The sequence below is a fragment of the Balaenoptera physalus genome (genome assembly GCF_965194825.1).
Source record: "Balaenoptera physalus genome assembly, chromosome: 7".
Lineage (NCBI taxonomy): Eukaryota > Metazoa > Chordata > Mammalia > Artiodactyla > Balaenopteridae > Balaenoptera > Balaenoptera physalus.
Window position 1 is genome coordinate 52,987,588 of NC_138886.1, and position 20,945 is coordinate 53,008,532.

The 20,945-nt window shown below is 42.0% G+C and overlaps 1 protein-coding gene across 3 annotated transcripts in view; it reads left to right on the plus strand.

The window, feature by feature from the left end:
* SMARCA2 (SWI/SNF related BAF chromatin remodeling complex subunit ATPase 2) overlaps positions 1–20,945 on the plus strand; it is a 173,490-nt gene that overhangs the window by 144,599 nt on the left and 7,946 nt on the right. For 2 of the 3 annotated variants that reach the window (XM_082470825.1, XM_082470826.1), the window contains 3 exons: positions 12,894–12,999; positions 13,489–13,590; positions 16,265–16,397. In XM_082470825.1, the coding sequence (XP_082326951.1) occupies positions 12,894–12,999; positions 13,489–13,590; positions 16,265–16,397 (341 nt within the window). Of the gene's footprint in view, positions 1–3,112; positions 3,167–12,893; positions 13,000–13,488; positions 13,591–16,264; positions 16,398–20,945 lie in introns of all 3 variants that reach the window. The other variant, XM_082470824.1, reaches the window with a different exon arrangement.

Here is a 20,945-nt window from a genome sequence, read left to right on the forward strand (position 1 = left end):
CCACATCAAGCACAGCCGTCTGGAGTTTCCCTTCTCCTTTTGAAAGTGGGACATTTAGTCTTCTGATTCCATTTCTATTCTGTGTGATTTCTTAAACATCATTAGCAAAAGCAATCTACACACTTTCAGGATGTAATTAGTTTGCAACTGGACACTTGAACTCATTTGAAGCTTCTTGATATGCTCTATCGACTCTCCTATCAGTAGCTTTTGTTCAACAGTTGGTATGCCTCGCTTTTCAAATCTGAGCGTCGTTCATGTTCCCGAAGAGTCTGGAAACAGAATATGAGGAGGTCATCGCCACCTCCTCCCCCTCTGACAGTTGTGTGAAGGCTAGCAGGAGTGTACTGCGAGCATGGGCCCCACTGTCTGCAGAGGGTCTGGACTTCAGGTGCGGATGGAGGCGGGTCTGGACTTCTGAGGATGGAGGCGGGAGAGACCTGCCTGACCCTGGCACACGGTGGGGCAGCCAGGGGTGGCCAGACGGCTCCTTCCTCCCTGATACCTGATGCCCTTCAGGCTCTGCTCTCTTCCCGGAGGCTAGACTGTCTTTTTCTTGCCCCTCATTTTAAGAAACACTGATGACTTCCCTAGGAATGGTGGAAGGCCTCAGCTTCTTCTGAATCTTAGCTCTCCCCACATTGTAGAAAATCATTCGTTGATCCTGGAAATATTAATTGCATTATTCCCCCCTTCTTTCCAGCCCTGAGGGCCAGAGGGTAAAAAAAAACTCACGGTACTTACCTCCGCTAGCTCGCCATGCGGTAGAGGAGATAGCCCGGATAGTACTGAACAGGCAGGTGGCCTGGGGGATTCAGGGAAGGCGGGGTCACGTGAGCCCCTTATATAAGAATATAATAACATTATCTTGAGTTTATGGTCTCTTTTGGGGGGGAAATATATATATATATCTCATATATATATTTATATATATGAGATATATATTTTTATATATCTCATATATATATTTATATATATGATATATATATATCATATATTTTTTTTATATATATGATATATATATAATATATATTTTTTTATATATATGATATATATATATATCATTATCACTGCATTTACCTGGGAAAAGAGAGCCGGCATTTTACCCCATTACACTATAGTCCTTTCTAAGGACTTGGGAATACTGCAAACCTAAGGACTAAGTGGACTTGTTTGATTCCTGTACACAAATTCCTATATACAGATGGAAAGTCAATGGTAGCATTTCCCTCATTTTGAGTAAGACTGAGCTACTGTCTTAAAGGCCCACATATAGTCAACCCATATTCCAGAAGGGAGGGGCTCTTACTTTAAAAAGTTGCCTTTTCTTATTCCAATATTATCTCCCCAAAGTGCTTTACCTGAAGCGTATTTAGGTATTTATGATGTCGAAGGCTTTCCCTCAGTTGTCATCATCCTGAGTCTTCCATCCAAGATGGGCTAATCACACCAGTGTTCACACTGTCTTTTTAAAACTGATGTGTAGTAACATACATTTTGAAAGCCAAATCCGTACCATCATTTAATATGCTTTTTTGTTGTGTTTGTACTTTTTTTCAGTCAGATTGCTGACCTGTGTAGGTCTGTCCCCACATACTCCTTATCAGAATCATTCGAAAGCATTCTGTTGGAATTTCCTTTGATCAGAGCCTTCCTTCCCCGATGAGGTGTAATCTCCGTTAGTGTCAGATCATAGAACCATGCCCACCTCTCTATCCAAAGTATTTGCAGTATGTCCTGTAACATGTCTACAGAATGCTCTTCACTATCACACATTCTGAGACAACACGGTCTATTTCAGCTTCGGTATCCCCTTGGTTAACACCGTCATCAACTCAGGGTCCCCAGTGTGTTGGGAGAAAAGTGGTCCCAATTCTGTGCCTTATTCCTAACACGCCCTTACATACAGAGTTTCCTCAGCATTTCTCCCAGGCCCCCCACCCCTTCCGTGTCCTCACCCGCTGTCTGCATCAGGTCCTTACCATCGTCGCTGGCCGTGCCTGGACGGCTGCATGCTGCCTGCTTCTCCTCCTGCCTCTGATTCATGGATCCCCCTCTTGTCAGTGGTTACTTAAGAACTTCCAGTAACTTCTCATTGCCTACCCGATAGCGACCAGACTTCTTACCGTGGGAAAGATAGTCTTCCACAACCTGGCCCCAGGACCTTCCCAACTTCATCTTCCAACGTGCAACTCTCCCTTGTATGTCAGACATTCCACCCGATTCTCTGCTTTTCCAATATCGCCTGTACTTTTCGCCTCGCCACTCCTGGGTTTATGCTTTGCGCCTCCTGTAGTGTCTCCCGCTCTCCCAGGGCACGGTGGGTAAGGTTTCTGAGGAAGGATGTGTAAGTGGCCAGACGTGGGCTGTGTATACCGATGGCACCGTCTTGGCCTGGAGTAAGATCTGGAGGGGATGGAGGGATCTCCCAGGGCGCGACACACCTCTCAGCCGCGTCTCTGCCACCACACAGAGGAACGCCAGCAGTGCAGTTGCAAAATCCTTAATAGAAAAGTCTTCCCTAGAGGCCTGGAGAAGGGCCAGAGACCTCACGCGGTGGTTGTCATTTCCAGTTGAAGATCATTAACTTGGTGATCTGTTGGAAAAGAATGGAGGTCTGGGAAGGAGAGCTGACTACCTAGATGGTGTTCAGAAACCAGGTTAGGCTGTGGTTCGGTGCACCCTGTGTGTGCTGGCTGCTGTAACAAAGCACAGTATCCTGTTGAGGGTTCACAGCCATTTCCTGAGGTGAGTATTATCCCCACTTTACAAGTGAGCAGCTAGACTCGGATAGGCTGAAGCTACCTTCCAAAGGTCACCCCCTGCCCCCGCCATGCAAACGCTGCCCGTCCTCCACTGCTTCTAGAACGACGGATGGAAACGTGGAGGGAAATGAGACAGAGTAACAGGCATTTACGCGTTCGGGAGAAGCAGGAAACGTCCCCAGTAATCTTCCCAACAGTCCCCCGAGGTTGGCAAGGCAGGTAGGTGAGGAGACTGAGGCTTGGAGCGTGAAATGAATTACCCGAGGTCACCAACCTAAGAGGAAGGAGCCGGGCTGGGACGAGGACCCCGGTCTTCTGACTCTAGTGTTCTTTCTACTCTACCACAGGTGTAACGTGGAGAAGGTGCCCAGTAATTCTCAGTTGGAAATAGAAGGAAACAGGTCAGGATCTGTCTTGTATTCCCGGGTCTCTAAATACAGGTATCCCTTGGTCCACCAAACAGACTGATTCCTAAAGACTTGGCCTTTGGAAGCAAATTTCTCCAGTGGCCTCCTGACCACCCCTCCTTGGAGTGGGAGATGGAGGCACAGATATTCTCAAACACCTGTCCTGGCTTTTGAAGTTTTTGTGCTGTGTTTTAATTTGGGCGTGTCCATCCTGTAACTGCACTCCTTAGAGAGGCATCAGGAGCCACCACTGAGCGGGACGGTCCCCCCAGCATCACTCGGCCATGGGTTTCTGTTGCTTCGCCCCGCCACTTTCAGCGCAGCTTCTGTCTTACGTCCCACGGGCCTCTTAACTCCATGCTGTCTTGGTTGTGAAGCTTACTGAGAAGCACCTGGGGTGCCCCATGCGCGTGCCTACCCTGTCTGACGTTGTGGAGTCAGTCACGTGTGCAGAGGGTCTGCGCACCAGGTGGGGTTCAAGGCGTGGCTTCTGGGCTTACCTGTCGTGTACGGTCTTAAGCATCCTCGGGCAGCTTGTTTAACCTTTGTGTGCCTCTGCTTCTGTCGAGTGGAAAGCAGAAGTGTTTTTTTCCTAGAGGTTTTGCGAGACTGAGATGATGTTAGTTGAGAAGGAAAGAGGGATGTGCATGATTTGCCAGGGTTAGGAGTTGTTATTAGCATACTGAAAATAACATTTCCTTCCCCCTTTTGGTCAGCCTGTACTTTAAAAAAAATATCGATACAGTACTTTGCCATCCATATCCTACTTTTGTCAATTGACTCAATGACATCCTTTATGGCACTTCTTTCCCCACTAGTATAGGATCCAGTCTAGGGCCAGGAGGCAAAAGAATTGAAGCTGTGTCCTCTATTTCAGAATAAATACCATCACCAGTTGTGGCCTTCCCTTTTACATAGGGAGATTAAACGTGGGGGTGATTTGTACCCACCCGTATCTGTGCGGAGGTGAAACTGGTGGGCAAGGTTGTCAGTTTTGGGTATTTCTTATTGTAAACAGTGAGCAATCCTGGAAGGCAGACACACAAGCCATACTGTGTACTAAGAGGCATCAAGAATGGTGTTCTGTTTTTGCCATTACGAGAAAGGACTCAGTCTGGATTCGAATTTCGGAACTGAAACAAGAAACACTTGACTTTTTGGGGCTTGAAATAATGAACTAACAGGGTAAATCTTTCCAACTCAACCATGTAGAAAGGAGGCTTTATGGTCTAAAAGGCATGATATAGGCTAAACGCCCAGCGCAGTGAACAAGGACAGGCATAAGCTCCTTCACCCCATATCCCCTCTTCCATCAAAATAATCACGTGACCATGAAAAGTGGATTAATAACTTTAAAGGGTATTAAGAGCCCCCAATGTCAAGCCTCGGCTTTCTGAGGGGACGATATGACCATATGTAGTTAGGATCCGGATAAATCCTTTTACGGAAGACACATTTAAGCTGCAACTTCCAGAGGCATGCATAGAAGGGGCTTGATGTTTGCTTCCTCAGGACTCTGCAGAGTCTGTCTGGTCCCATACTGTCACATATGCTTCTCCTCCCCAGAAACCCGAGTTTAAGACATGTTGTTCAGAGCTTGCCTTATGATTAATTTTTAAACATTCTTTTAAAAAAATCCCTCCATGTGTTCAAAAGCACTGAGCATTTTCTATGTGTCAGTCTCTGTGTAAGTATTGAGAATGGGGGGCGGGGTGGGGGGGGGAATGAGTAAAATGGTATGCCTTAAAGCATAGTTGGAAAGAGTTACATGAAGGAATAACGCACATCTACGGTATGAATCAAGTGTACATGCTAAGTGGGAGGGTAGGAAGGGGGAAAGCAAAGTCAGTTGGTGGCTTGTGGGAGGAGTAGAAATCCCCCAAGCAGATGGCGGGGGGTGGGGTGTGGGCGGAGGCAGCCAAGGTGCTGAGACCCATGTGTGTAGGCAACCAGGGAGGAGGTATGGAAAAGCAGGACCCCTTCTAGAGACCACACGTCTCTCAGTATGACTGGGTCCTCAGGTGCAAGGGAAGAGGGGCATAGCATTGGACATGGCGATGGGGATGAAGGCGAGAGAACAAGTACTCAGAGAGAGGTATGATTGACAGGACTTAGGGCAGACCAGATGTGAGAGATGGAGGAGAACTTTTTAAGGATAACTCCTGGTTCTCTGTCCTGAGCGGTAAGTGAATCTGAGTGGTGAGTGAAATTTACATTTACAGAAATATGGCTGAAAAGAAAGGTGGCATGTGGTACCCAGCCCTACATACTCCATCCCAGGAAATCTAAATTCCCTCCACGGCTATTAACAGCCCTGAATGTCGTGATTATGTTGTTAGTGTTGACTGTCCCTTCAGGACCGGCTAAGAAGCTCTTATAGTCAAAATTTAGTTTTAGCAACATCGGCACCAGACATTCGGCATTTCTTTAAGTGGGGGAGGGAAGCTGTGACCGGATCTCAGGCTCAAGCCCCTTTGCATTTAATTCGATTACAGAGAAATTGCCATGAAATACAGGTGTGACCAAGTGGATACACTTAGAGAATCTTAGTTGTAGGTGAAGAGCCTTTCTTCATCTATTCTGTTTGGATACTTAGGGCTCAGCGACAGGGTTGGCCGTCTGTCTTGTGTACTAGCAGCGTGGGGGAGTCAGAACCTCAGCTGATGTCCAGGGCGATGCTTCCCCAGAGTGTGGTCTTCAAACTCTAGTCCTGGAGCTTCTTGGAGAATTCCCAGCGTGGTTAGAGGCTCTGGGAAGTTCTGTGTAAAGTAGCCCGCTGAACTCTGTCTAACCCAGCATTCCCCAAACTCATTTGACCAGTGAAGCCCCCTGTTCAGGGAACACTATTAGTAATCCACTAAGCTCATGTTTCATGGAGCACATATTGGGAAATGCTGACTTAGAGCTCAGAAGTTGCACTTAGTCCAGAGAGAATCAGCTCAGGGAAATGGTGGATTCTAGAACTTTATTTTGTCCTTCTTAAAAGTATTGATACTTTCAGATGTGTACTGGAATAAGCTGCTTTGACTCCTAGTGACTTGACACTTATTAATGATGCTCAGCCAATTTTACCCACGTACAGCAGGTGGGCAGCCCACAAATAAACGGGGTCCATCTGCTTTCTGAGGCACAGAAAGCCTCCCCGAGGCTTCCAGCATCAGCCTGGCCCAGGAGCCCAGGGTCTCTGCCTCTCAAAGCTTCACGACAACCAGCATAAATGACCTCTCTCTGAGGGAGGGGAAGCAGTCCCAGCTGGAAACAGCAAAACTGATTTTCTTACAGGGCTGATAAACTGTCTTCGTCACCACTCTCTGTCTTTTGATTTAGAAATGGATTGCTCTGAAAGAGGGCAGTTATTTGGGCATAAATGTTCGTGTGTATTCATGGGAAAAATATCTGCCTTGTTCCCTTAGAATCATACCTCATATGTCTTCCTTAAGAATTTCCTAAAACGGCCATTATAGGAAAAAGCAGCACTCAGGGTGCCTGCTACGACACACACACCCCTTTGACAAAGTGACATTTGGGATTTGCAGCTCAGGTGGAGAGGCAGTTGATTTTGTTTGCCTGCAAAAGCTTTGTGATTTTGAGTTTGATCACAATTCAGCCAAAAGCTCTGAAGCCTTTTTTTAACATTACGAAGTTAGAGACCCGGGGAAAGACCGAAGGACAGAACATTCAGTGGAAGGGAAGGTGTGTCCTTACTGTTTGAAAGGAAGGCATCCTCTGAGTCACTTCTGGGTCTCCAAGATGAGGTGACAAAAGCTGATGAAACGGCGTGACCATTGTGTCTATCACATTGAGACAGGTAGACACTTAGGATTCTGTGCCTCTACCTGCTATGCTGAAGTGTCGAGTGAGAAAAAGAGGAGAAGAATCTAGGCGTCCCGAGTCAATATTTCTAAAAAGTCAGGTGATAGATGATAAGTCTTCTCAGTCATCTCCTCAAAATGCTTGTCTAAATAAACAAGTAAATAAACAATACTCCCTGAATCTCATGTCCAGGTGATCACCTCTGATTTGCAGTCATAAGTTCAATGAGAGAATTCTGAAGGAGTAAATAGGAACTTCATACAGTAGATTCTGTTGGTTGTAATATAGTAAATTAAAAATGTATGGAATTATTGTTCTATTAGTCTATTTATTTGGCTTTATATGGGAGAGTTAAAAGGTGCCCGTTGATGAACTGTGCTGTTTATGGTGATATAAATAAAGGTCGGTCATATGCCCTCGGATGACATTTTTCTGGGAAAAATCAAATTAGATTTTTGACTTATAGCATGTTTTCAAAGAAGGTAACCCATAAAAGTGTTTGAGGCCTACTTTATTTATGGATGACAGTATGGTTCCAGATTACATTAGATTGTAAATCTTCATTTTGTTGAACAAGAGTACCTTATTATTAATGTTTATTTATGCTCTGGCATTTCTCCTTCTGGTCCTTAGTTCATGCCCTTTTAAAAACCTAGTTGAATGTGTATTGCATTTACAATTTGATATCCTGTGGGGTTTTCTTTTGTTTTGTTTTTTTCCCATTGAATGTCATAATGAGCATTTTTTCTGTTTTTTAAGGCACATACTTTAAGAATACATAATTTTAGATTCTAGCATTCCATTACTTGTTTTCTTCCCCCAATTGTTTAACATTTTGGCTGCCTTAAATTATTTTAAATATTGCTGTGATGAACATCTGTACGTGTACATATAAAATATATATATATCTTTATCCATATTCCAGCCTAGAGTAGATTACCAACAGGAAAGCCATACATCAGAGTGTGATTACATTGAAGACTGTTGTTAAAGCCTGGCTGCTTTTCTTATTGAGCTGAGCAAGCCCTTCAAGCCTCCTAACACGGGGCATTTACCTTGCATAAACCTGATGTAACCTCCTTTTGGTTGATAACTCAGGCACATTAGATACCTAGTCCTTAACACAACCCTTGGGGTGATTTTTACAGCTATCCATCCCATAGCAAAAGCAAGTCAACCCACATCCCATTCTGTTTTGCTATTACATCCTATATGCTTCAAGAAGCTAGGAAGTCAGATTTCCAAGCTTGTTAGGAATTATCAGTATTGTCGGTCAATACTCAGTAAGACTCAGATGAGAGACCTCGGTAGAGAATGCAGAGTGCGGGTACTCTGACACCTATTCTGTGACTGGCTCAGGTTTCTGGGGGCTTTCTAGATATGCAGGGTGCTACTCAGGTCTAAGTGCATTTTGAAATGGTATTTATTAAACCCTATAGGAATCTGACCCTGAAAAAAAAGACACGTATTCACCTACTGCCCTCCAGTGCTGACCCAATTTTTATGGGTTTTTTCCCCAAAATGATTTCCTGTGTTTGATTCCTTTAGGACTGTAATAATTTTCTGTAAAACGTTTCCAACTACAAATGGGTGTTGTAAATCATGATGTCATTTTCTTAAGGAGGCAAGATAACCACATTTTTATATTCATTAACTAACATAAACAAAACCTATGTCAGCTTTAGTTAAGATCACTTTTCCAGGAGTATCCATTAGGAGTTCTCGTCAACAGATCAGCTTTGGCAGGTAAAAAGACAAATCATAAAGCAGCCAAAAAAAAAAAAAAAAGGACTCTCAACCAGTATTATGAAAGACATACTGGCCAGCATTTTAAAGGAATAGGTTTCTAAGCTAGTATTACAGCCTTATGCACTCTTCCAGCTTTACCTAAACTGTAATCAAAGGTAGAGCTGATATTTATGTGATATTTATAATGTCTGTAGTCATCATTTTAAAGTCACAGTAGTATAGAGGTGAAATTCTTGCCATTTGGTTTGTGGAGGTAATGGGAGAAAAATTGGTTCCCAGATGAAGCATAGCAAAGCAGATCTCGTGTATGTGTGTGTGTGTGTGTGTGTGTGTGTGTGTGTGTGTGTAAGCTGTACATGCAGGGTTTGCAAACCACCATTAACATAGTGGCATGTAGGGCTTTTCTATCGCATACACCATGACAACATAGCCAGGTGTCCCTTTGCCCTTTCGTCTCTGTGGAGCGGAAATGTCTTTGCCCACCAGCACCTGTAAACTCTATTAAGTGCAGTGGGTTCCTGTATATTTGTATTTTAGGTTATTCTCCTCACCCCCAACACCCTACGTCTTATCAGGGTCACGTTTCTCATTGTGATAGATCGTTGTATGAAATCAGACCATTTTGGAGGAGGGGGACAGGTATCACTTTTGTCATGGCAAACAGCACACTTTGAGATAACAATTTATACTTAGGCCTTAAATGTGTAAAATGACATAATGGAAAATACCTTGGGGGTAAGGATAAGCATTTCAACAGAAACGGAACACCTTTTGCAAACCATTGTACAATTAGTCCATTGTTCTGTACTAAAAAAAAAAAAAAACTTCCTGGCAGTGAAAAACAAGTATTTGAAAAGGTATAATGAAAAAGCATTTGTGCAGCTTAAGTTTGAGAAAGAAATGCCAAGAATTCAAAACTCTGTCAGGCTGCTTCACTTCCTTTTTCTTATTTACCTTTTTTTTTTAACCTTTAATTTAGGGAAAAAATAAGTTACCATAGCAACATTAGCAAGTGGTCCTGCTACCTCAGTGCATTTTGTAGGTTATATAAAAGCTGGATGTCCTCCAGGACCACCTGACTTTTCCTGCCCAGGGTCACCATCAGAACTATCCCCTCTGATAGAGATGGGGGAGGGGTTTTGACTGCATGTAAAGTGTTCCCACACTCTGTGGAGGAGAGAAAAAAAAACAGCATGCATAGAATTAAGTTCTGAGCAGCAAGGTACCAGGAGTTGTTTAATATTGAGGAAAGTTGGTTTAATATTGAGGAAAACTTCTTCCATTTTTTTTTGGAAGAAGGATTCTTGATCCTGAATGGATAATGGAATATTTGAAGGGAGAAAAGGATAGAGAACGTTCTAACCGTGGAGTGAGAGGTGGGTCAAGCCTGGAGACTTGGAATTTGTGATAAAGGGGGGATTGGCCATGGTACTTGGGGGTACACAGGAGAGAGGCTATTCTGACCAGAAGAGTCAAGTTAGCAGTACAATCAGGGTTTACAGAGAAGGAGCTGAGGAGGGCTTCGAAATCCAGACCGAGGTGTTTGAATGGAGATGGTTCCAATGGGACCACGAGAAGACTTCCTTACATGGCGTCCAAGTCCTCCTTCAGCTCAGGCCCTTGGTTCTTAGCAGGGGGAATAAAGGAAGTGAGATGGGAATATTAAGCCACGGAGCCTTTATTTTTTATTTTATTTTATTTTTTTTAAGATAGTAGTCATCTTTTCTTTTTTAAATTTATTTATTTATTTATTTATTTTTGGCTGTGTTGGGTCTTCGTTTCTGTGCGAGGGCTTTCTCTAGTTGTGGCAAGCGGGGGCCACTCTTCATCGCGGTACGCAGGCCTCTCACTATCGCGGCCTCTCTTGTTGCGGAGCACAGGCTCCAGACGCGCAGGCTCAGTAGTTGTGGCTCATGGGCCTAGTTGCTCCGCGGCATGTGGGATCTTCCCAGACCAGGGCTCGAACCCGTGTCCCCTGCATTGGCAGGCGGATTCTCAACCACTATGCCACCAGGGAAGCCCAGCCTTTATTTTTAAAACTGAATAAATTTATGTCATTTTACAGTATTGGCCCCAAGTCTCAGAACATTCACCTCTCTCCTTTGTGAGCACAGATAACTCTGGACTTGTGTCCTTATAGGGTGTAGGATTTCTGCGTCCTAAGAACAGGACATCAGACCAAGACTGTTTCAGCCGTTTTGCCCCTGTTGGAAAGAGCTCTATCACATTCTCAGTGCAAACTGCTTATTTCTTATTTCACCAGTAGCAGAGATGAAAGTAAGAGTACGTCCATCACAGGTGTACAAAGCAAAGATGTACTTGTAATCCGTCAATAGAAAAATGACACCATCTGTTGGCAATGCAGAAAATGACACTGAAGATGTCATGGAGGGTCAGGTGTTAAATCCAGAATCACAAAGAGGTCTGACTTTCTGTTGCTAGGGTATAAAGAATGCTAATTATAAAGAAGTCACTGATACAAATAGAAAAATGAATATCTATAAATTCCTCTTACGGCCTTTCAGAGATTCATTTACAGACTGGTGAGATGTTTGTGTATTTAAGTCTCAGAATGGGAGAAAGAAAAACAGACCAGAGATGTGGCCCTATGTTGAAGGTGATAGCAAATGAAACAGTTTTTGTCATATACTGTGTGATATAATTTATGGCGGTACAAACGCATTTCTCAGCCTGGAAGGGGTGGGGGGGTAGGGGTGGCGGAGGGTAAGAGAACACCTTGGTTCTTGCCATGATAATCTTAAAATTCAGTTTCCTATCAAACTGCAGTCTTCTTATGCCTCTTGTGTTGGCCCCTGGTTTTAGTATTCATGAGGCCCATGTATGCATTAAAAAATAAAATAAAACAAAACACTCACCCAGCATCACAGAAAAACTCGCCCATCCCTTTGACAGGGTTTTCGGTTAATTTATGCAGGCCCCTTTGCACTTCAGCATTTTCCCCACTGGTTGCTAGGCAACCATTTGAGTTACTGCGCATGCCTTTTTTATGATAAGTGTCATTATGATTATTTTTTAATTATATGACTGGGACTATAGATTAAAACAGCATATTGTCACTCATCCTCTGCCACTGCTTCTAGCATTCTCACACACTCCTAGAATCACCTTCCAAAATTTACATGGCAGCGATTTATGGGGGGTTTTTTTTGTTTTGTTTTTAATATTTCTGCCTTCACAAAGGAGGTAGAGATGGCATCATAAGGGAAACGAGATTTTTGTGAAAAATGACTGTACTGTATCTCCCGAGCTGTTATTGATCTGGATAGGCTGAGTCAGATATGAGGGTCCTGAACCTAAATTATGAACATCTGGTTCCTTTGACCATGTCTGCTTCTAACATTGAGTGATGCTAAATGCTTACATTGCTTTATAGCCTGTTTCTCAAAGTTACAAAATGCTAATTAAGCGTTCGTTGCTATTAAGTGTGCTTTCAAATAAAGCTACCATGAATTTGCGGGGAGGGTACAGCACTGATCCCAGGAACATGAGGCAGCCATGCTTGCTAAATATGTTTGTTCTTTTCAGCACAAATGACTCCATACACACAAAACGAAGTTAGGCAAGATGAAGGGGTTCCACTGGCAAATAATCATAAAGGTTTGTGTAGTTCACAGTGTGGAAAAATGCCCTAAGGAGGAGTAAGACTGAAAAGATAGACAGTCCCTGGTACATACAAAAGCTTTTCATTTGAGTTTCCAGAGTATATTCTAACATATTATTTTCTGAATATAAAGTGGATTTGAAAACAAAGGGATATGGAAATAAAGTCAGTATTTTTTTTTTTTTACCAAGTCAATTACTACTCATTTAGAAATGGAATTTTTGGTGGAATGGGACACTTTAAATATTTGTATCAAACTGAAGAGAGGTTCACTCTGAAAGAGAAATCCACAGTGGACTTCCCATATGTATGACAGAAGTGGAGATCTACTGGTATTCTAATGTGATTTTGAAGTTAGCACTGGGGACATTAATCTCCCATATAGTTGTAGGATTTTCTTTGATTTGAAGAGCCCCATGTTTATATGCATGGGATGCCATTTGCTTTTTTGACATTTTTCTGAAATAAAATACAAGTTTTTCTCTGTAGTGCATGATCTGTTATGTTTTTGTTCGTTTCTCCCCTGCCCCCCTACAGTTCAGGGCGACAGCTCAGTGAAGTCTTCATTCAGTTACCTTCAAGAAAAGAATTACCAGAATACTATGAATTAATTAGGAAACCGGTGGATTTCAAAAAAATAAAGGTAGATCTTTTGTTTACGAACTTTATTTTTTAAGTAAATAAAGTAGAAGTGTAAATTCATTGAAATGATTACAGTTAGGACTTGACAGTGGTAACCTATCTGACTGCTGCTGACACCCATCCAGGGCTCGGCACTGAAAAGGTCGGGATGTTCTTGTGCCTTTAAATGTATGTTATTAAATCAATATACTGAGAGCTCGTATTGATTATATTGCATTTTATTTAAAAAGTTTCAGACTCCTTCCTCGGTCCCACTGCTCTTCCTGGTTCCCATCATATGCTCCTTACTCCCCCTTACAAGAAGGAATACACGTGGGAGGGTGGTCTCTGTTTATGACACCCCCTGGAGTTGTGTAGTCCCACCTCCCTGGCAGGACTGTCTACTGGGAAGACAAATGGGAGATCAGGCTTTGTTAACCAAGTAATGATTGTTGTATTTCCACCACCACCCTCCCCCACTTTCCTCTGTTTTATCCAAAATTTGCATCAGGAAAGAATTCGTAACCATAAGTACCGAAGCCTGGGTGACCTGGAGAAAGACGTCATGCTTCTCTGTCACAATGCTCAGACGTTCAATTTGGAGGGATCCCAGGTGAGACATGTTTAACCTTAAACACGCTTGTGTTCTTTTAAGTAAAGTATTTCATTTGCTACCGTCGCTACTATCCTGGCAGAAGAAAAGGAAAAATAAAAGCCCATATTTCCATGCTACCTATGTACGTCAATTGAGGCTTTGGCATTTTCAAATTAATGCCAGCTCCTTTGTACCATAGCTATGCTAGTTCCTACTTGTGCTTCCCTTAAAGGCTTGGCTTTTAATCAGAGGAGGAATTTAAGTTAATAACTTAATGTAATGCTTAAAAGCTAGAGGTACAGTTTTTGCATTTATAGAGATGGTGTATTTGGTTATATTTACCTTGGGTTTTCTGATTGTAAACTTTGCATCAGGAGCCGAAACTGCTGTTCTGTTTTAAAACAAAAAATATATAGAAAAAATAACCACCGCCTCTAATTGTTACAGAAATGCTTTTTATCAGGTCAATTGCAATTCTCTTTACTCCCCTTCTCTGTAGTTAGCAAGTGTAAGAGTCTGTAAGTAAGTGACACTATTAAAATAACTAAGTTGGCGGAGGACACTTTCACTTTAATTACACCTCAATTCCACTCACCTTTTGTAGGGACTCCCCTTTTCCTATCTATGCTCTCATACCCATGAGGCAGAAAGAACAAGAAGAGAGGTCAGTGTGTCTGCCAGCCAATGCAGAGTCAAGCCTCTTTCCGGATCAGACTTCTTTTATCTTCATGTCAATTCCAGTCACTAAATTGGAGAATGTGGGACTCCTCAGAATGTGCTTTGAACAGACCATACCTTTCCAGTTAATGGGAGTTAATAGAAGTATTATTTTGACCAAAACAATAGGTTGTGAAAGCAAGCCTTTTTCAAAGAAATTTAAGGTGAAAACTAGGACGCAGAGAGTAAATATAAGCGTCAACAAGGAAGTCTTTTATGAATGACCACTTAGAGTTAGTGGATAGATTTGGGGGTTCTTCATAGGACTGTGGCAACATTGTGATATACACCCCGTCCCACAGCCTCCCTGTCTGCCGACACCCACTGCCTCACCCCTGAACAAGGGTGACAAATGGCCTCTTGACTGGCTTCCCTCCGAGGCCCTCCTGGATGCTGGCCTGTCTTTCTGTAACCACCTTTTTATCCTGTCCATCATCTACTGCCCACCAAGCTTCGAGCTTCCCCATGTACTGTTAAATTCTAGAATGAATTTAATCGCCGTAGTTTGCTTTCTAAACTCATACACTAACTCTTTGGCCTCATTTCCTGCTGTTCCTCAACCTAAACAGTTCATGGTCCAGTAACAGTTCATGGTCCATAAACACCGGCTTCCCCAGATACACATGCAGTTGTAGGAAAGAATTATGAATACAGAGAGAGCCTTGACTTCGTCACAAGATAGTAACATCGTCCCATGTCATAACCAGGAAATTGGCAATGGCACCATCCCGGATGCATCCCGACCTTTTCAGTGCCGAGCCCTGCATTTTACTCTTGCTGCCCCACCTTCCTCCTTGCTCTCCTTTTCTAAAACGGCCCTCTCCTTTCTCATGATCCCCGATGGGATCCTCCTCACCCTTAAGATCGAGCTCAACTCTAGTGTCCCTGGCAAATTCTGCCCCAGTGGCCCCATCCCAGTGTGTCATCTTCACCATTTTTAAGTGTACAGCTCAGTAGTGTGAAGTATATTTTCATTCTTCTGCAACAGATCTCCAGAACACTTTCATCTCGTAAAACTGAAACCCTGTAATCATTCTGCCAGACACCATTCTACGTTCTCTTTCTACGAATTTGACTCCTCTAGATGGGCTCGTATAAGCAAATCACTCAGTGTTTGTCTTTCTGTGAATGGCTTATCGTTTCACCTGGCGTCATGTCCTCAGAGTTCATCCATGTTGTGTAGGCTGCGACAGGATTTCTTTCCTTTTTAAGGCTGAATAATACTCCACGGTATGGACAGACCTCGTTTTGTTTCTTCACCCCTCTATCGATGGACATTCATTGGGTGTGCTTCTACCTCTTGGCTACTGTGAATAGTGCTGCTGTAAACATGGGTGTGCATGTATCTCTTCAAGACCCTGCTTTCAGTTCCTTTGGGTATATATCTAGAATTGGCATTGCTGGATCATATGGTACTTCTTAGTTTTTTGAGAAAACGGACCATTTTTGAACTTTCTCTCTCTCTCAGCAACTACACAGGGCTATGGTCAGTTAGGTGCATACACCAGCGAGAAAGCACTGATTGCAATAAGTATTGGCTGGTACTGATAAACTCAGTAACAAATAATAGCCCCCATTTTGTTAGGAGAATTGCATTTTTTAAAAAAGGTTGTTTTACCACAGTGTTTGATGGAACAACGTAAATAAGAAATACAGTTTTTTTAAATACCGGTCTTGCTGTCAAAAATGAGAGGGCATCGTATTGAAGCCCTCCCTTCCCTCCCAAGCATGCGCGTGCACACACACACACTCTCTGAAATTATTTCAACTGCATGTGGACTTTTCCTGTAAGACTGTGTCTGTAGATTTGAGTTTGGTGTCTTCCTGCAGGCATAGACAATAACGTCGATGTTTCTACTAAAATTCACGTACAGTAATGCTGGTGTGTGGCACAGGGAGGAAAAGAGCTTGCTGCGATGGTGAGTCTCGGGCCCTCAGCTTGAGGTTTTTAACAGGTGCCACTTTGACCCTTTAGATCTACGAAGACTCCATCGTCTTACAGTCAGTGTTTAAGAGTGCTCGGCAGAAAATTGCCAAAGAAGAAGAGAGTGAGGACGAGAGCAACGAAGAGGAGGAGGAGGAAGAGGAAGACGAGTCAGAGTCAGAGGGTGAGTCCACGTGGGTTCTCCGCTGGTTTGGCCCTGGCCACGTGCACCGCTGTTTCCGCAGATGCCAACAGAGCAGACGCTGGAGTCAGGCACACCTGGACTCCAGGTCTTGTGGTCTTCCGTGTCCTAGCTGGGCAACCCCAGGCGGTGTACTTAACCCTGCTGGAGCTCAGTCTCCTCCTCTGTGAAACTGAAGTACTAAATGTGCCCCCAGTCATGCGAAGAGCTTAGCACATGGCCAGGCTCACAGCAAACACGGAATGCTGCCTCTGGAAATCAGTGTAATATACATTTTCTACCCGCGTGGCTGTTGATACCACCTATCTGCTGACCTAGCACAGTGGTTCTCTAACCTGGGTGATCGCTGGCCTCCACCCCTGAGTTTCTGATTCAGTGGCCTGCGGAAGGGTCTGAGAGTCAGCCTTTCTAACAGGTTCACAGGGGATGCTGATGTGACTGGACCCGGGACCACGCTTTGAGAGTCACTGCTTTAGAAGATAATTGTCAAACTGTGGTCCATTTTGTCCATCATGGATCAGATACTGATCCTGTCTTTATCTTGATATTTTATTCCTTATGGCTCTGTTTGTTTGGCATGAGTTTTCAGTTTTTAAAACATTGCACTGAATAGTGTTTATCTTGATTACCGAGTTTTGGTGTCCTCTTAAACTTTGCACCCAAGGCAAGTAGCATATTTCAAAGGTTACGGCTGCCTTGAAAAGTCTAAAATTTCTTCTTACCTAATTATGTTTTCACCCCATACCTCCTCACAAAGTAAGTAAATCCTAGTAGTTTGTAGTCTTCTATGTAAAACAAACAGTTTAGGTATGCTTTAACATTTTTTATTAGATTTGTTTCTAATTACATAGTACAGACAGCTTGGAAAATATTTTTAAGAAAGGAAAATCTGTATAATTCCATCACCCAATATACATTTAACTCCAGTTGCCTTCCAGTCTTTTTATATACATAAATATTTTGTTTATAAAAGTATAGCACACTGTTTTGTAGCATGGTTTTTCCATTACAAATATTTTCCCATAGCAATGAGTGTTTTTATACAGCAATACATATATTAACATCCATTAATGAATGTACCGAAACATAGTAATCTCAATCCAAATAATGCTGTCCTGAAAATTCTAACCCATAAACCACTGCACACACTGTACAAAACATCTGACGCATACATATTGCTGCCCAGAATGGAGTTGATATCTTTGTCAGCCGTGTACATACGTGTCTGTTTCCCCATACCCTCATCTGTTCCCAGTGTTATTCTTTTTAGTGATTCTGCCTTTTAAGTATTAATTTAACCTTTTTCAGTTTCATATGGTTACTCCCTAGTTTTAATATCCTAGCATTTGATGATTAAGTCTACAAAAGCATATTTTAGCTAAACGTTTCCTCGTTTTAGAGCGAGATTTCTAATCTGTTTTCAAAGAGCTACCTTCTTATCCCAGCTATCGGTTGAGATACGTTTGCTCTAATCTCTCCTGAGACTTGGTATGTTAACTTTCTACGGCCGCTCTAACAAATTACCACAAACTTAGTGCCTCAATACAACTTACATTTATTATCTCACAGCCCTGTAGGTCACGGGTTTGCTGTGGGTCTCTCTGGGCCAAAATCAAGGTGTCACCAACCTGCCTTCCTTTGTCGGGGCTCCAGGGGAGAATCCATTTCCTTGTGTCTCTTTCTCATGTTGCATCTCATTGACCCTCTCTTCGGCCTCCTCTTCATCCACTTTTTTTTGCTGTTGTTGAGATATAATTGACATATAATAATATAGTAGGTTCAGATATACAGCATAATGATGCGATGTATGTCTATGTTGTGAAATGATCACACCTAAATCTAGTTAACATCCATCACCACACATAGTCAGAAAAAAATTTTTTCCTGTGACGGGAACTTTGAAGATCTACTCTCTTGGCAACTTTCAAATACGCACTACAGCGTTATTAATTAAACTCACCATGCTGTACCTTAAACCCCACGACTTATTTATTTTATAACTGGATATTTATACCTTTGGATTCCCTGCACCCATTTCCCACCCCACCTCTGGCAGCCACCCTATCTGTTCTCTGTATCTATGAGTTCAGTTGTTTTCTTTTTTTTTAATTTCACATATAAGTGAGATCATACAGTATCTGTCTTTCACTGACTTATTTCACTTAGCATAAAAGCCCTCGTGGTCCATCCATGTTGTTGCAAATGTTCTCTTTTTAATTTTTAAAAATGTTTATTTTGTATTGGAGTATAGTCAATTTACAATGTTGTGTTCGTTTCATGCGTAAAGTGAAGTGATTCAGTTATACATGTATCCATTCTTTTACAGATTCTTTTCCCATATAGGTTATTACAGAATACTGAGTAGAGCTTCCTGTGCTGTACAGTAGGTCCTTGTTGATTATCTATTTTATATATAGTCGTGTGTATGTGTTAATCCCAAACTCCTAATTAATTTCCCACCCACTGCCCCCCCCACCCCCAGCCCTGCCACCTTTCTTCTTTGGTATCTGTAACTTTGTCTTCTAAGTCTGTGGGTCTGTTTCTGTTTTGTAAATAAGTTCATTTGTATCACTTTTTTAGATTCCACATATAAGTGATATCATATGATATTTGTCTTTCTCTGTCTGACTTACTTCACTTAGTATGATAATCTCTAGGTCCATCCATGTCACTGCAAATGGCATTATTCTATTCTTTTTATGGCTGAGTAATATTCCATTGTGTATATGTACCCCATCTTCTTTATCCATTCCTCTGTGGATGGACATTTAGGTTGCTTCCATGTCCTGGCTACTGTAAATAGTGCTGCAGTGAACATCGGGGTGCATGTGTTTTTTCAAATTATGGTTTTCTCCAGGTATGTGCCCAGGAGTGGGATTGCTGGATCATATGGCATGTATGTGTCAATCCCAGTCTCCCAGTTTATCCCTCTGCCCCCTTTCCCTGCTGGTAACCATAAGTTGGTTTTCTACATCTGTGACTCTATTTCTGTTTTGTAAATAAGTTCATATGTACCATTTTACTGAGACGATCATTATAAGTTTTAGCCTTCATTCTGTTAATGTGTTGTATCATGTTGATTGACATATTGATGTTGAACCAACTTGCATCCCTGGAATAAATCCCGCTTAATTATGGTATATGATTCTTTTAATGTATTGTTGAATTCAGTTTGCTAATATTTTGTTGGGAATTTTTGCATCTACGTTCATCAGGGATATTGGCCTATAATTTTCTTTTCTTGCAGCCTTCTTGTCTGGTTTTGGTATCAGCATAATGCTAGCCTCGTAAAATGAGTTTGGAAGTGTCCCCTCCTCTTCCGTTTTTTTGTTTGTTTTTGGGCAAAAATTTGAAAAGGATAGGTATTCATTCTAATTCTTCTTTAAATGTTTGGCAGAATTCACCAGTGATGCCGTCTGGTCTTGGACTTTTGTTGGATGGGAGGTTTTTGACTGTGGACTCAATTTCCTTACTAGTAACTGGTCTTTTTCTGTTTTCTTTGTGATGCAGTCCTGGTAGGTTGTCTGGTTCTACAAATCTATCTGTTTTTTTTCTAGGTTGTATGATTTGTTGGCACATGATCGTTCATAGCAGTCTCGTGATTCTTTGCATTTCTCTGATAACAGTTGTAACATCCCCTCTATCATTAGTGATTTTTATTTGAGTCTCTTTTCTTCTTGGTGAGTGTAGCTAAAGATTTGTCTATTTTTTTAAATCTTTTCAAAGAACCGGCCCTTAGTTTCATTGACCTTTTCTATTGTCTTTTTACTCCCTACTTTGTTGTTGTTGCTTGTTTGTTTCCAGTTTGATGTTTGCTGTTTCCTTCCATCTACTAAGCTTGGACTTCATTTGTTCTTCTTTTTGTAGTTCCTTGAAGTACAAAGTTAGGGTGTTTTATTTGAGATTTTTGTTTCTTGATGTAGGCATTTATCACTGAACTTCCCTTCTAAGGTTACTTTTCTGCATCCTGTAAATTTTGGCATGTTTGATTTCCATTTTCATTTGTCTGAAGGTATCTTTTAATTTACTCTTTTGGTTTCCTTGTTGAGCCATTGGTGGTTCAGTAGCATGTTGTTTTAATCTCCAAACAAGTGTGAATTTTCCAGTTTTCCTCTGGTAGTTGATTAGTTTCATGTCATTATGGTTGAGAAGGCTTATTGATACTTCAATCTGCTTAAATTTATTAAGACTGGTTTTGAGGCATCACATATGATCTATCCTGGTGAATGTTTCATGTGCACTTGAGAAGAATGTGTATTCTGTTGCTTTTGAATGGAATGTTCCATATATAACTGTTAAGTTCCTCTGGTCTAGTGTGTCATTTAAGGCCAGTGTTTTCATATTGATTTTCTGTCTAGATGATCTGTCCATTAGTGAAAGAAAGGTATTAAAGTCCCCTAATATTATTGTATTGCTGTCTATTTATCCCTCTATGTCTGTTAATAAATGTTATGTCCTCTTTTTGTATTGACCCTTTGCTACTATGTAATGCCCTTCTTTGTCTCTTATTACAGTCTTTAAAGTCTCTTT